The sequence below is a fragment of the Mus pahari genome, chromosome 5 (genome assembly GCF_900095145.1).
Source record: "Mus pahari chromosome 5, PAHARI_EIJ_v1.1, whole genome shotgun sequence".
In the NCBI taxonomy this organism is placed as follows: domain Eukaryota; kingdom Metazoa; phylum Chordata; class Mammalia; order Rodentia; family Muridae; genus Mus; species Mus pahari.
Genome location: NC_034594.1, coordinates 23,535,671 through 23,549,288, shown reverse-complemented (window position 1 = coordinate 23,549,288; position 13,618 = coordinate 23,535,671). Strand labels below are relative to the sequence as shown.

Below are 13,618 nucleotides of genomic sequence, written 5' to 3'. Positions count from 1 at the left end.
CTCAAGTATATAATGTTACTTGAAAACACTATGGGGGATTTGGGGGCCTCTCCAGGATGGTCTTGATTCTAGTCCTCCTGAAGACACAGAGGGACAGTTATTCCCCTGTGTGTTAGAAGATTCTGTCCTGGGAAGGCGGAATGGTATTGTGACTACAGGCCAGGAGCCAGGGCACTGGTGATGGTTAGGTAGGTCTCCTTTGAGACCAGACTCACCTGTTTTCTGAACCTTAGCAGTGAGTCACCAGGGGAATATCTATGGAGCCACCTCCCTCTGTCATCTAGGTGGCAGTATTTAGCAATGTCTGGGTAATTAGACAGCCTGCTTTTGCTAAGGCTGCAGGAACATGCAGGTGAGCCCAGCCAGCTAGCCCAGTCTATTACGGAGTGCCAATCTTGTCCGACAGAGAAAGTCCAGGGTGCTGGCCTGCCCATGGAAAGCGCCATCCTCCACGGGAAGCTGGGTGAGCATGAGAGGGCCCTGCACATCCTGGTGCACGAGATGGGGGACTTCTCTGCAGCTGAGGACTACTGCCTGTGGAGCTCCGAGGGTCAAGATGCAGCCTGCCGCCAGCGCCTCTTCCACATGTTGCTCGCCATGTACCTCCGTGCAGGCCCCTCTGCCCAAGATCTGACAGTGGCTGCTGTGGACTTGCTGAACCATCACGCCAGGGAATTTGATGCCACCCAGGTCCTACAGCTTCTGCCCGACACCTGGTCGGTGCAGCTTCTCTGCCCATTCCTCATGGGGGCTATGAGGGACAGCATCCATGCCAGGAGAACCACACAGGTGGCCCTTGGCCTGGCCAAATCAGAAAACCTGATTTACATGTATGATAAGGTGAGTGCCTACCCTTTGTGCCTCTGCCAGTCCATGTTGCATGGGAGGTAAGCTTTTAAACTATGAAAAATTGGTCTTGGCCAGTTTTTATTTCCACTCTACAAGTATTGATTGTTCCTACCAAGATGCAGAGATCTGTGTGGGCAGAGGCAGGGGCAGAGGATGGACTTGCGGTAGCAGTAGTGAGGCGGTTTCTCCTGTGGAAATCATGGTAATCATGAGTGGGTAGAAGCTGGATGTAGTCAGCACTGTAATCCCAGCACTTGGGAGGCTGGGGGAGGAAAATGGTCAGACCAGTGCAAGACCCTGTCTCAGACAAACAAAACCAGGGGAGGATGGTAGGGAAAGCTGAGGGAGGTGAGCAGGGGTGGAGTAGGCACACCCCCAACGCAGTCTTCACCCAGTTTGAGTATTTAATAGCATTATGTGTGGTCTTCTGGTACCACGTCCTTTGCCCAGGGGATAAAACTGAGACTTGTGACAGTCACAAGGAAGAGCTGAGAAGTATCTCATCTCCCAGGCTAGTTCAGAAACCCACAGATTTCCATTTCTGCCCCAAATGGCTGTCTGGACGAGGAGCAATCATGTTCTTCTACACATAAGCCTCCCTGAAGCCCCTGCAGCCTGGGACATGCAGTCTCCCTCACTCTGGTCTTCCCACTTCCTTGCTGCTTCCCAGCTTATATCTGGCCTTGCCTGCCTGGCCACAGAGTTGTCTTACCTCCTGTCCTAGGCACATGCTGACTCCACCACCAGGAGTATTCCACCTTTTTCTTGAGCAGTTAGCCTGCCTGTTTTGTTTTGTTTCATTTTGCGTCTTTTTGCTTACCCACATCCCTTGCATATACACTGGCAACTTCCTTTCTTCCTTTTGAGAGCTTTAATTCCCTGTCCTTAGCACCAGCCCTGGCATGCTGCAGTCCTAGTCTGCAGCAGAGTATGCACCTATGCTGACCCAGCCACCTCCTCATTCTTGCTCTCTCTTTGCAGATGAAACTGAAGGGAAGTGCAGTCCGGCTCTCAGAGCAAGAGCTTTGCCAGCTCTGCCAGAACCCTTTCGGTGAACCTGTGTTTGTCAGATACCCAAATGGAGGGCTTGTGCACACCCACTGTGCCGCCAGCAGACACACCACCCCCAGCTCGCCCAGCCCTGGCACGCGGACTTGAAAAGTGTGGTTTCAGGCCACCAAGGGGGATTCAGAGTTCTTTTCCAAACCTGTTTTTTGTGTGACCCAGAACAAAGGGGAGGCATCTGGGCTCCAGGAAGATGCTGTCCCTGGGAAACAAGGGCACTGCGCTGCTGATTGTTCTCTGTGTGAATGGAAATGGAAAAGGCCTGAACACCCTCCCTCCCCACCCAGGACAGTGACAGGCCAGAGTCTGCCTGTCCAGGAGGTTACAGTCATCCAAAGCACAAGCCAACCTAGAAAAGCAGGCAGCTTAGCTGGGGGGGAGGGGTGGGGGGGTGGGGACCCAGTCACAGGTGGAGCCTGGAAATGGGGTCTGCCTGGTCCAGGCAAGTGTCCAGGGTGCAGAGGTCTGAGCTGGGCACCTTGCCTTTGAGGTGGTGTGCTCTTCACATAGTCTTCACATCTGCCCTCAAAGTGGACATAGCTTCTGTTCTTCCCATCCAGCTGTCAACCTCTGAAACCCTCTGCCTCATTTCCTTAAGCACTCACTTGGTATAAAGTCCTGTGCTTCTGGCTGCCTGGCACATGGACATCTGTTTAGAAAGAGAGAAAGCTTGAAGTAGATGGGGCAGTAAAATGATTCAGTGGGCAAAGGCACTTGCCACCAAGCCTGACGACCTGAATTCAGTCCCCAGAACACGCACACGCACACGCGCGCGCGCACACACACACACACACACACACACACACACACACACACACACGCGCGCATGCATGCATGCACGCACGCATGCACAGTGGAGAAAAGAGGGGAGATCTAAGTGGGAAGCTGCTTTGCCTGCCCTGAAGCCTGAACAGGGCCTGAACAGAAAAGAGACCCAGGTTTGGGATGGCGCAGAAGCAGGTTTCTTTTCATCTACTTCCTGACTGGCAACACCTCGACGGACATACACAACTCGGTGTTTTTATTTGAATTCATATCATCTTTGTAATTTTCTCTCATTTGGAATTTCTTCAGTTGTACTCATTACAGATATATCTTTCCTCATTAAAATGTACCTCCTACTGAATACTTGGGAAATTCAAAGGGAAATGTGATCAGTAAACCAATGAGCCTTCCAGGAGGCTCATGCTGGCCTCTGCCCTGCAGCCCTGTAGCAGGCAGCTGGCAGAGCTGCTTCTCCCTGCTCTGCCCACACGTGTTTCTGCAGGATCTTAGGAGGCCAAGCCACCTTATCTGCCAGCACTTTCCATGCCTGCCCGGAGCTTTCCTGAACCCTCAGAGGAAAGGTCTCATCTGTGACCAACTGGACTTGGTTATCTGTCATTGTCACAGACAAACTGCAGCTCTTGCCATTTCCCTGCTCTCTTTGAAGTCTCAGAGCCATCCCCGGGGCGGTGACTCTAAGAACCTCAGGGCAGACAGCACACTCTCTACCAGGATGCTTGGGAAAGAAGCATCATCTCCTGGGCTGACAGGGTGGCCCAGGACACACCCCACCCCACCCCCTGTCCATCCTTGACAAAATGATCTCTGCACTTGCAGTGATTGGTGTACTTCTTGTCCCTTTGGGATTCTGAGTAAGCCAGGAAGTAAAAGCATCTGTGAGTGTTCAAAGGACTGAGCCCCTTTTCCCTACATGTGTTGAGTGTCTGAGAATAAATGATGAAGTCTCCTTGCAGCTCCACTGTGTCCCAAGGATGACTGAGAACACTCTTCTCACTGCATCTCATTACAACTATGAATCGGCGGTTTCATCTGAAAGCATTGTTTTTCATGCACAAAACGGGTGTAGTCTTAGAAAGGACTTGTGACTGCTCACTCACTCCTGACGTGGGGGACTCCAATCTCTGAGTATTGATCTATAAAGAGCAGCCCAGCCCCCCCCCACACACACCAAATCCTTTAAAGCAAATACTTATACAAGGCGGAGGGAGAATCACCTCACATGTTACAAACTATTATTTCCTTACCTTCGCACTCTCCCAGGGGCAATTTCACAAATCCCATTTTTAAGATGACTACATAGCGTAGTTTTGTCACAGCCCTGCTCGTTTGTGACTGTCCCCTGGGTAGCACAACAGCTGGCACTCGGCTCTTTCCACCTTCGGCTCTGTACAGCCATCCTAGCTGGAGCAACACTGCCTGAGCTCTGGTCACAGTCGTATCTGGAAGGGAGCAGGAATGTTCAGTTTGGGGAACTGTATCTGCTGTTGCTTACCTGTGTTAACATAGGCCTGTCACCTAGGCTGTGGGCACTGGGTTTGAACACAGCTGAGAGACTCTTGTAAGCCATGCTTGACACTCCTGGAGCACAGAGAAATGGGTCACACTGTCACACGGCACCTGTTGCACAACTGGGGCAGCCCCTGCTTCCTGCTTGCTCTCCCACAGGAATCTATCCTCTTAGCTTCCTTTGCCTCTTAACGGGTCCCAAATCCACAAGATGTACAAATGTAAACTTGTTGATTTTATTAAAATTCTTCTAATTCTTTGTCCTTTTCTTGGGTCATTTTTTTTTAAAAAAAAATAAAAACTATATTGCTGAAGTGCTGGTTTCCACAGATAGTGCCTCACTCTAAGGACCTCTAGAATTCAGCTGTACTCTGACTTTTCCCTGTGCCCATGGATGTACCGGTGGCAGCTGCAGCTGCCCCTTGGGCTCTTCTACAACTTGGCTGGATTTTAAACTCTATCTAAGCATTTATCTTCAGCTTATTATTAGGGCATCCTGTATACGCAATGCCTTCAGATGAACAAGGCACTGAGGCCTTGTGAACCAAGATTCTGGGTGACAACTCGTTTGTCCTTGGAGCCAAATGCTCCAAGCCGTATGCTCCTGCATTCCAACTCCTGAACACATTCCAGAAATATAAACAAACTTCTCTATTTTCTTGGGGTGAAGAGATGCTTCACTGGGTAGGAGTGCTTGCTGCAAAACATGAATGAGAACCTGATTCACAACCCCAGAACTCATGTTGAAAACCACGAGAAGCTGTCCTAGAAGCCCAGAGATACAGAGGGCAAAGACAACATTGCTCCAGGTGCGATGACAAGCCCTGTCTGTGAGGGTATAAAGAAGGAAAGTCATAGAACTGGTCACCTGAGATCATCCTCTTGCCCCATGCACTCCCAACACACATGAGTGCACCATTTTTTTTTTTCAAATCAACCTCAACCCCCCCCCCACCTCCCCACTCCATACCTCCCACCCCCCGCTCCTGGAAATGACCACAGCAGGTCTTTGAGCAAAGCTGTCCAATGCCACCAGTCTCTCAGAGCTTCTATCCCGGGTACTCCTTCACTCCTGAGAAAAGGAGGGACTTCTTACTGCAAGGTTCTTCCTAACTCTGTTAAGTAGATGGGTAAATCCCACATCAGCAACTGAGGCGAGCTGCCATGGCTCAGATTTCAAACAGGAAAACTGGGGTAGTGTTCTGGTGATTTTAGTTTGGCACTAGGTCATCAGGATGGTCCCAGCCTGCAAATTCTGCCAAGTAAAGACACCCCAAAAAACTAACCTGAGGTCAGTTACTTGAACTACCACAGGTGCTGTGTTTAGAGAAGTGAGGCTACAGCTGTTTTTTAAAAGTTATTTTTAATGATATATACACTGGTATCCTAGCATATATTAGCATATTAGTAAAAAAAAAAAAAAAAAAAAAAAGCAAGATATGGTGGAAACCAAACTAGATGGAGGCTAGTCTGAGAAAAAGAGGCAGCATTGACACCGAATTGTGGAACTACTACAAAGACAAGAGATAAGGCAGAGGAAATGTGAATTGTTCTAAATGAATCTTGAGGAGGCAAAGACTGGCATCTGCCTCAGTTAAATGGGCTGTGACTTGTGTTAGGAGTAATTAGATATTAACTAACACCCCATTTGCTCCTAGCGGATCTGTCAACCTTAGCGCTCGAAATGAAAACCTGCAAGAATCTAGGCCACATGGATCAGGGGCCCTTTCACCTTCTCGGAAAAGCTCAGTGGCTAGAGCACCATCTAAAAGCTTGTTAACATGCCGTTTGGAGAAAAGTGCTGAATTAATGATGCCTGCTTTCCTTTAGCTTGCAACCAGGGAAGAGAAACAAATAGCTATAATTCAGTCTGCAGCCTAGAGTTGTAAATTAGCTAAATGAGATCACGTGGCAAGAAAGAATTAGAAAGCAACACACAGTGAGATGAGTATGACTTTATCAGAAAGATGCTGCCTCTGACACTTTCCCTGGACCTTGGGGTCTCATCCATGATCATGGGGTAGAGCTGGATAGCATCCGAGGTCCCTTCAAGTGCTAACTTTCTGAACAAAGGAATCGGGGTAGGGTAATGGCTGTGACTTAGCCTTCAACACTCAATGTTGCCCTCCAGGGCTTAGGGAGCTGCGGTAGCACCAAGCACACAAATCCTGTTCAGCAGCAGCCTGGCTAGAGCTGTGGTGTGTCTGTCCCTATGGAATGTCAGGACTCCCACATCTCACTGCACAGGAAAGTGACCCCATAGCCACCCACATGGGCTCTAGCTCTGCTGTCTGATGTTCAGTTGCTCCTGTCCCCTAAGAAGCATTTTGCTTTGTCTCTAGTTTCTTTGAGTCCTTCACCACCATGGTCATCTTTCTCTACGGACCATTTTCCATTTGTCTTACTTGAGATAGTAGTTTTTCCCCTTCAGATTATCTGTGTTCTTCCTAAGCTCAGCAGACAAATTCCAGACTGATCTCAGGAATATGAGCTAGAGTGACCTGGTCTTAATTGCCTACGCTTAAGCTGACTTACCCTCAGTGGTCAACATAAACATTTTTGATTTACCTGGATCAGTTGAAGCACAGGATAGAATTGGGGGTTAGGGGAAGGCTGCCCAGTGTCCTTCTCTCCCACCTCTGTAGTCAGGATGTTACAGGAAAGCCCCCAAATCCACTCTAAATTGTTTCAATACATTGCTGAGTTGACCATCATTGACTGAAGCTTATAAATATGTATAACCAAATGCTAAACTTTTGCTTTCTTGGGAATTAGAGGACAAGAAAGTGTTTCTTGGTTGTTTGCATAGTAATGCACACCCCTGAAAACAGTTTCTTTTGACTTCAAATAATTTACCAGAGTACACTTATTTTATCTGAATAAACCACATCAAGAGATCGGTATTGTGCCCTAAAGAAAAGTAATAACTTACTACCGATGTCACTACGCTTAAAAAGTGTTCCTCTTTCAAACTGTAAACATACAGTCCATATATCAGATCATTGTAAACACTATTTTTTTTAACTAGAGCAGGACAGAGGACAACTCAAGGGAGTCAATCCCCCCCCCCCACCATCATATAGGTTCTGGACTATCAGACCATCATGCTTGGCAGCAATCACTTTCAACCACCGAGCTATTGTACCAGCCTTCCAACCACTTTCTTCTTCCATTTTGTTTTTAATTTATGTGTATGAGTATTTTGCCTGCATGGATATCTGAGCACCATATCCATGCAGTGCCTACAGAGGTCAGAAGACAGTATTAGTACCCCTGGGACAGGAGTTACAGATGATTATGAGCTGCCATGTGGTGCCGTAAATTGAACCTGGGTCCTCTGGAAGAGCAGTCTGTGCTCTTCACATTGATTTGTCTCTCTAGACCCTGCAGCCACTTGTAAGGAATACCTTTCAGTGGCACATTGTCTGTCATACAACCATTACCAACATCCATTTCTGCTTTTCCCTGATTCCTGAGATTCTGTGTTCAGTGAAGTACAATAACTTCCCATTTCACTTTCCCTGGACCTGGCAACCGCACTCTTCTTCCTGTTTTTGTGATTCCAACAACACAGGTAGCCTAACTAAGTCAAAGTCTGCAGTTCCCTTCCATGACTGAACTCATTTGGCCTATTGTAGCATGCATGCATGCATGCACGTATGACAATTCCTTTTTAAAAGCAAATCGACAGTCCATTTCATGGCTTTTAAATAGTGTATTGGCTGGTGTTGTGCATCAACTGAACACAAACTTAAGTCATCAGAGAGAAAAGAGCCTCAGTTGAGGAAATGCCTCCATGAGATCTAGCTGTAAGGCATTTTCTTAACTAACGATCAATAGGAGAAGGCCCAGCCTATTGTGGGTAGTGCCATCCCTGGGATGGCGGTCCTGGGTGCTATAAGAAAGCAGGCTGAGCAAATCATGGAGAGCAAGCCAGTAAGCAGCATCCCTCCATGGCCTCTGCATCAGCTCCTGCCTACAGGTTCCATCCCTTTTTGAGTTCCCATCCTGACTTCCTTTGGTGTTGAACAGCCATGTGGAAATAGAAGCTGAATAAACTCCTTCTTCCCAAACTTGCTTTTTCCATCATGTTGTTTCATCACAACAATAGAAAAACCTAACTAAGACAAATATTGTGTTACCAAGTGTGTGTGTGTGTGTGTGTGTGTGCACGTGCTTGCACACACACAGGCAATGTACATATATATTTTTAATGAGAATTTATTATATTAGACATCATTAGATTGTATTAGAATTTCTATTTTCTATACCCAGAAAGCATGTAAAATATAACTTTCTACCAACCCGTCTAGATATTGTCCATCTATTTTCTATTGTCTGAATAAAGTAATTAAAACACACTAATAAGCAAAGCTGGTGTGTGGTCTGGTGTAGGCCCTTCAGAATGGGTTTAAACTCAGCACAAGATGTTTGATAACTAGCCATCTATGATGTGACACTTGCTTATCTTAAAAGCCTATTCAGAAACTGGAGCCAGACCAACTTACTTACAGGGAAGAATAGGGACAGGTGCCTACAGGCCTGGTGTGTGATCAAACAGGCAGGGGAGTGGGTTTCAAAGCAGGTCTTCTAATGAGCATTATGTTTCCCATAATTTTCCTCAAGCTCTCTCTGTATACAACCAGCCAGTCTTGTGGGTAGGGGAGACATAGCCCATTCTCAGATCCTTAGTCATGTCCCTGATGCTACCATGAGCCCTCATTTTTACCTTTGAATGGATCACCACCATTCCATGACACTGACATCTAGGGGTGCTGACAGCTTGATGGGGCAGGGGGAATTTCTCTGCCTCATTTTGTTGGCAGTGAAAGTTGACATTTTGAAGAGTACAAATAGAGGGGCTTGGATCTGGGATGGGGTGGGAAGGACTACTGAACCATTATTCTCTCTCTCTCTCTCTCTCTCTCTCTCTCTCTCTCTCTCTCTCTCTCTCTCTCTCCTATGAGCTGAGAAACAGTTTCCAAGGAAGATAAGTCAGCCTGTTTCCATCTTCTGCCACCATGGGGAGCCTGAAACTGCAGATTTCCTGGAATGTTAGCATGCTTGCCTTGCAGGCCCACATCCTGGGTAATCTCTGTGGAATAGACAGAAGCAAAGGTTATCTAATTATAGAGGCTGGGTACGCCGAGTGGGAGAGCATCCTGTAAGCTCATCATTATCTCTGCCCCGTCACTGTAATTTCACGCAACTGAACACAAGAAGCAGGCAGGGCACTGTCTGTCCTGTGTGAGCTTAATTTGCTCCCACTGTTGTCATTCTCAGATAGTTTCTGTTTACATAAATACTGGAAAATGAGCTGCTTCATAAACAATGGACGGAAGAGGTCAGCTGTCCCTAGCCTGCTATGGTCTTGCCGGGGTGCTTATTATATTACCCAGGGAGAGGGCACCAATAAAGCTAATATATGTGTGTGGAGAGGGGAGGATAGTTAAGTATTGGTTGGCACTACAAGTCTCACAATATACAAGAGATGTGGATACCATGTGAATGACCTATAAAGGGTCATAAGCCTCATGATTCAGTGATTCTGAGTGTATGTATGTCTTTCCCACTTCACAAACCCATTCTAGGGAGTGTTTCCTTTTCTGTCTCTATTTCTGTTTATAAATGTCTATCTCTAATGCAATTATTTGTCTTGGTAGGCAACTTGCCCCCAAGACACACAGATCTAGGACACATATCCACATACCTCTAGCCTTCCCAGTCTTCAGAGCCACGAGCCTTACTACATCTTACATCTCTTTCCTTATAAATTGTAAAGGCCAAGGGCTATAGCAACAGATAACGAGACATGGAGAAAGAGAACCACAAACAGAAATCTCAAATGAGGTGTGACTGATTTAGAAAGTGTGGGTGCACCCTCATATGGAGAATGTACAAGACAGCCAAGAGGACTTCTGTTTACCTGGTGGAAAGAAACCCAGTAGTGACCACAGTCCCCTGAGCAAGTCTTAAGAGGATACCCCAAGATCTGAGCGTGGGGGAAAGAGTGCTTTCTCGGTAGCTGGCCATCAGATCCCAGAGGTAATTTGAAAGCTTTTTGGGAAAAAAAGCTCTGAGTTTCAGATAATGTTTCTCTCTTATTCTGTTCACCGTTGAAAGCATTTCTTTCTTTCTTTCTTTCTTTCTTTCTTTCTTTCTTTCTTTCTTTCTTTCTTTCTTTCTTTCTTTCTTTTTTTAAGTGTTCCACTTTGCCTTGTGAATTTTCTAAAATGTTCAGTTTGCCTGTCTTTCATGGTGAGCAGCGACCTCCCTTCATGGTGTAATAAACCACTCAAAGGCTCCCTGATACCACGGCAAAGTCCTGAAATGGAGCGTTATGGCAGCAGCATGTCAATGAGGGAGGAAACTGGAAACATATCCCCCCAAGGACCGTGCATAAGGAGCAGCAAGTCTTGCCGATAAAAATGCTAAATGGGCTCAGTTGGGTTTTTTTCCCAGGGAGTGTTTGGCAAATGGACAGTGGATCCTGGATGCAGCCGCAAGGAGGGTGGAGATGGAATGTGAAGCCGTAGGGGAAGTAATTTGTTCTTCCTAAGCAGCCATGAGGCTCTACAGGTGTTTGTTTACACACTGAGGAAGGCTGGACTAGAGTATCCGGGTTGTATTAGCTATTTCTTTCATTGCTTTGACCAAATACCTAACAAGAAGAGATAAATGCTTTATTTTGGCTCCTGGATTGAGGGTATAGTCTATCGCGGTGGGGAGGCATGGTGATGGGTGTGGCCTCATCTGGGTGGATCAGGATGGATGCGTTCCCTAGACTGACTCTCCTTTTTAATGGGTCCCGGACCCAGCCCTCAGGATGGGCCATCCGCAGTCAGGGAGAGTCTTCCTGCCCTAGTTTATCACTTCCACAGACACACCAAAAACGTGTTCCCAGGTGACTCTGAATCCGGTCCAGTTGGCAATGAAGATTAACCATACAGCTGACATCATATTTGAAGAAAAAGCAAAGCCCCCTTTCTGTTCTTACAAGACTAGCGGGGATTTGATGGAGCTACTCAGTGGTTCTTTCGAGTCCCTTCTTTGACTCCTCTTTCCGGGATGAAGGGCAGGGAACTTGAAGGAATCTGGGAGTCTACAGTAGCATCCTGGGCCACTTGCTCAGAGTGACACACACCCCTCGTGCATTTGCATGCACACTGCACATTTTAGCATAAAATCCAGTCACTGGGACAGAGGCAAGGGTACCCAAACCTTTCTGTAGTGGCTATTCCTGGTTGTCAACTTGACTATATTTGAAATGAACTACAATCCAGAATTGGAAGGCTCACCAGTGAACCTAATCTGGAGACTGGGAGATAGAAGTTTCTGATCTGGATCTTGGTATGGAGATCTTGAGACACAGTGGTGATTGAATCCAGAAGATTAAGACAGGGAGATCTCCGAGTCCAAGGTCATCTGGGATTAAAGGTGTGGTGGCACACACCTTTAATCTGGGCTACACCTTCTGCTGGGGACCATATAAGGACATTGGAAGAAGGGAGTCTGGCTCTCGCTCTTTTGCCTTCTTGCGGTGTGGGACTCAGCAACTGCTAGATCCTTGGACTTCCATCCACAGCTACTACTGAACCATTGTTGGGATTTGGACTGCAGACTGTAAGTCATCAATAAATTCCTTTACTATATAGAGCATATCCGTAAGTTCTGTGACTCTTGAGAACCCTGACTAATACACTTTCCTTTCCTTAAATGTTTAAAGTACCCTGGTGATCTGGTCCCTCAGCTAAGCACTCTGTCAGTAACATCCAGTCTCTATCATGCAGCCACTGGAGCACTGAACGAACCCTTTCTTCTAACATGGTCAGTTTCTTAGAGTTCTGTCAGTTGGTTTGTATTTATTGGTTTTTTTTTCCTTTATGTTAGTGAAGTTCATCCTTACATGGTATCAAATTTTCACTTTAACTTTTATTTCTCCTATTGTTTCTCTGAGAAGTTTAATATGTTCCCCTTTCTCCTCACTGCAGGCAGGCATAAATGCGTGCAGTTTAGGCCATTACACACAAGACTATGTCTTTTGAGGGCTTAGGGTAAAGAGAGCCCACCTTCTTCAATTGATGTAATAGAGATATGTTACTTTTTTATTTTTTTGAGAGCAAAGGCTCTTGTATGAAATTTTGCTTAGGATTTTAAAATCCCTGTGTGTTCTGGGATCTCTTATTTACATTTCCATTGTGGGGTTCATTGATAGATACTGTTGGGAGTCCACTACATCTCCTCTTTTATTCCAGGGGTAGCAAACTATCCCTAGGCTTGTTGCCCTGCAGCAGAGCACTCAAGTTCTTAGCCTTTTGAGAGTTGCCCATGACTGTGACCCTGGAGGACAGGTTATGTGAAGAACTGATTTATCACACATACCTCTCCATTCATGTCCCTCCCCCATACACGGGAGCATACCGTGCTGGCAATGGTGACTAGCTCATGCCATGAAGACTGTCATAATTAGGGTTTCCACTGCTGTAAAGAGACATGACAACCAAGGCAACTCTTAACGAGGACAACATTTAATTGGGGCTGGCATACGGATGTTGAGGTTCAATCCATCGCTATCATGGCAGTGAGAAGCATGGCAGCATCCAGGAGGCACGGCGCTGGAGGAGCTGAGAGTTCTGCATCTTCATTTGAAGGCTGCCAGGAGAAGACTGGCTTCCACGTAGCTGGGAAGCCAGGAGTGGAATGAGTGCCCTTAGCCCATCCCAACAGTGACACATTTCCTCCAATGAGGCCACACCTACTCCAACAAGGCCACCTACTCCACTGTCGGGAGCGACAGTGCCACTCCCTCGGCCAAGCATATCCAAACCATCACAAATGATAAATGTGAAGAGGATAACGGGAAATGAGGTACAAGAAGCAGCCTAAATGACTACCAGTGTACCTAACCCTTTAATAGTAATGTCTGCTTCCAAAGGGCATTGTAGTGCTGGCTTTCTTTGCTATATCCCTTGCACCTAAATGATGGCTCCCAGCTTACTACTGCTTTTACATTTTCCCACGTGTCCTGTGGGCCTCAGAGCAGCCCTCAGAAAAGCTGGTGTCGCAAGCAGCTGCTTTCTCCAAGTGGACGAATGATGGGCCACCTTCCCATCCGCTCAAGTAGAGATGTGTATGGAGTGAAGGGGTGCAGCTGAGGCCATAAGGCAGACTTTCCCTTGGACATCCACTAATGCTTTTAAGTCTTAGGCCACATGAGGGCAAGAACTATGATGTAACACAACACACAGACCTTGTGGCGTCTGCCCCTGGTTCTGGCATACACACTCTAGGAATCTTAGGTCTTTCTTCCTTTATATCTCTCTTCTCTTCTCTTCTCTTCTCTTCTCTTCTCTTCTCTTCTCTTCTCTTCTCTTCTCTTCTCTTCTCTTCTCTTCTCTTCTCTTCTCTTCTC

The 13,618-nt window shown here is 46.8% G+C and overlaps 1 protein-coding gene across 3 annotated transcripts in view; it reads left to right on the top strand.

Moving 5' to 3' along the window:
• Positions 1-2,286, top strand: part of Tgfbrap1 (transforming growth factor beta receptor associated protein 1) — a 45,083-nt gene extending 42,797 nt beyond the window's left edge. For all 3 annotated transcript variants that reach the window (XM_029538975.1, XM_029538974.1, XM_021198205.2), the window contains 2 exons: positions 407-840; positions 1,831-2,286. In XM_029538975.1, the coding sequence (XP_029394835.1) occupies positions 407-840; positions 1,831-2,007 (611 nt within the window). In that variant the 3' untranslated portion in view covers positions 2,008-2,286. The remainder of the gene's footprint in view (positions 1-406; positions 841-1,830) is intronic.
• The last annotated feature ends 11,332 nt before the right edge of the window (positions 2,287-13,618 follow it).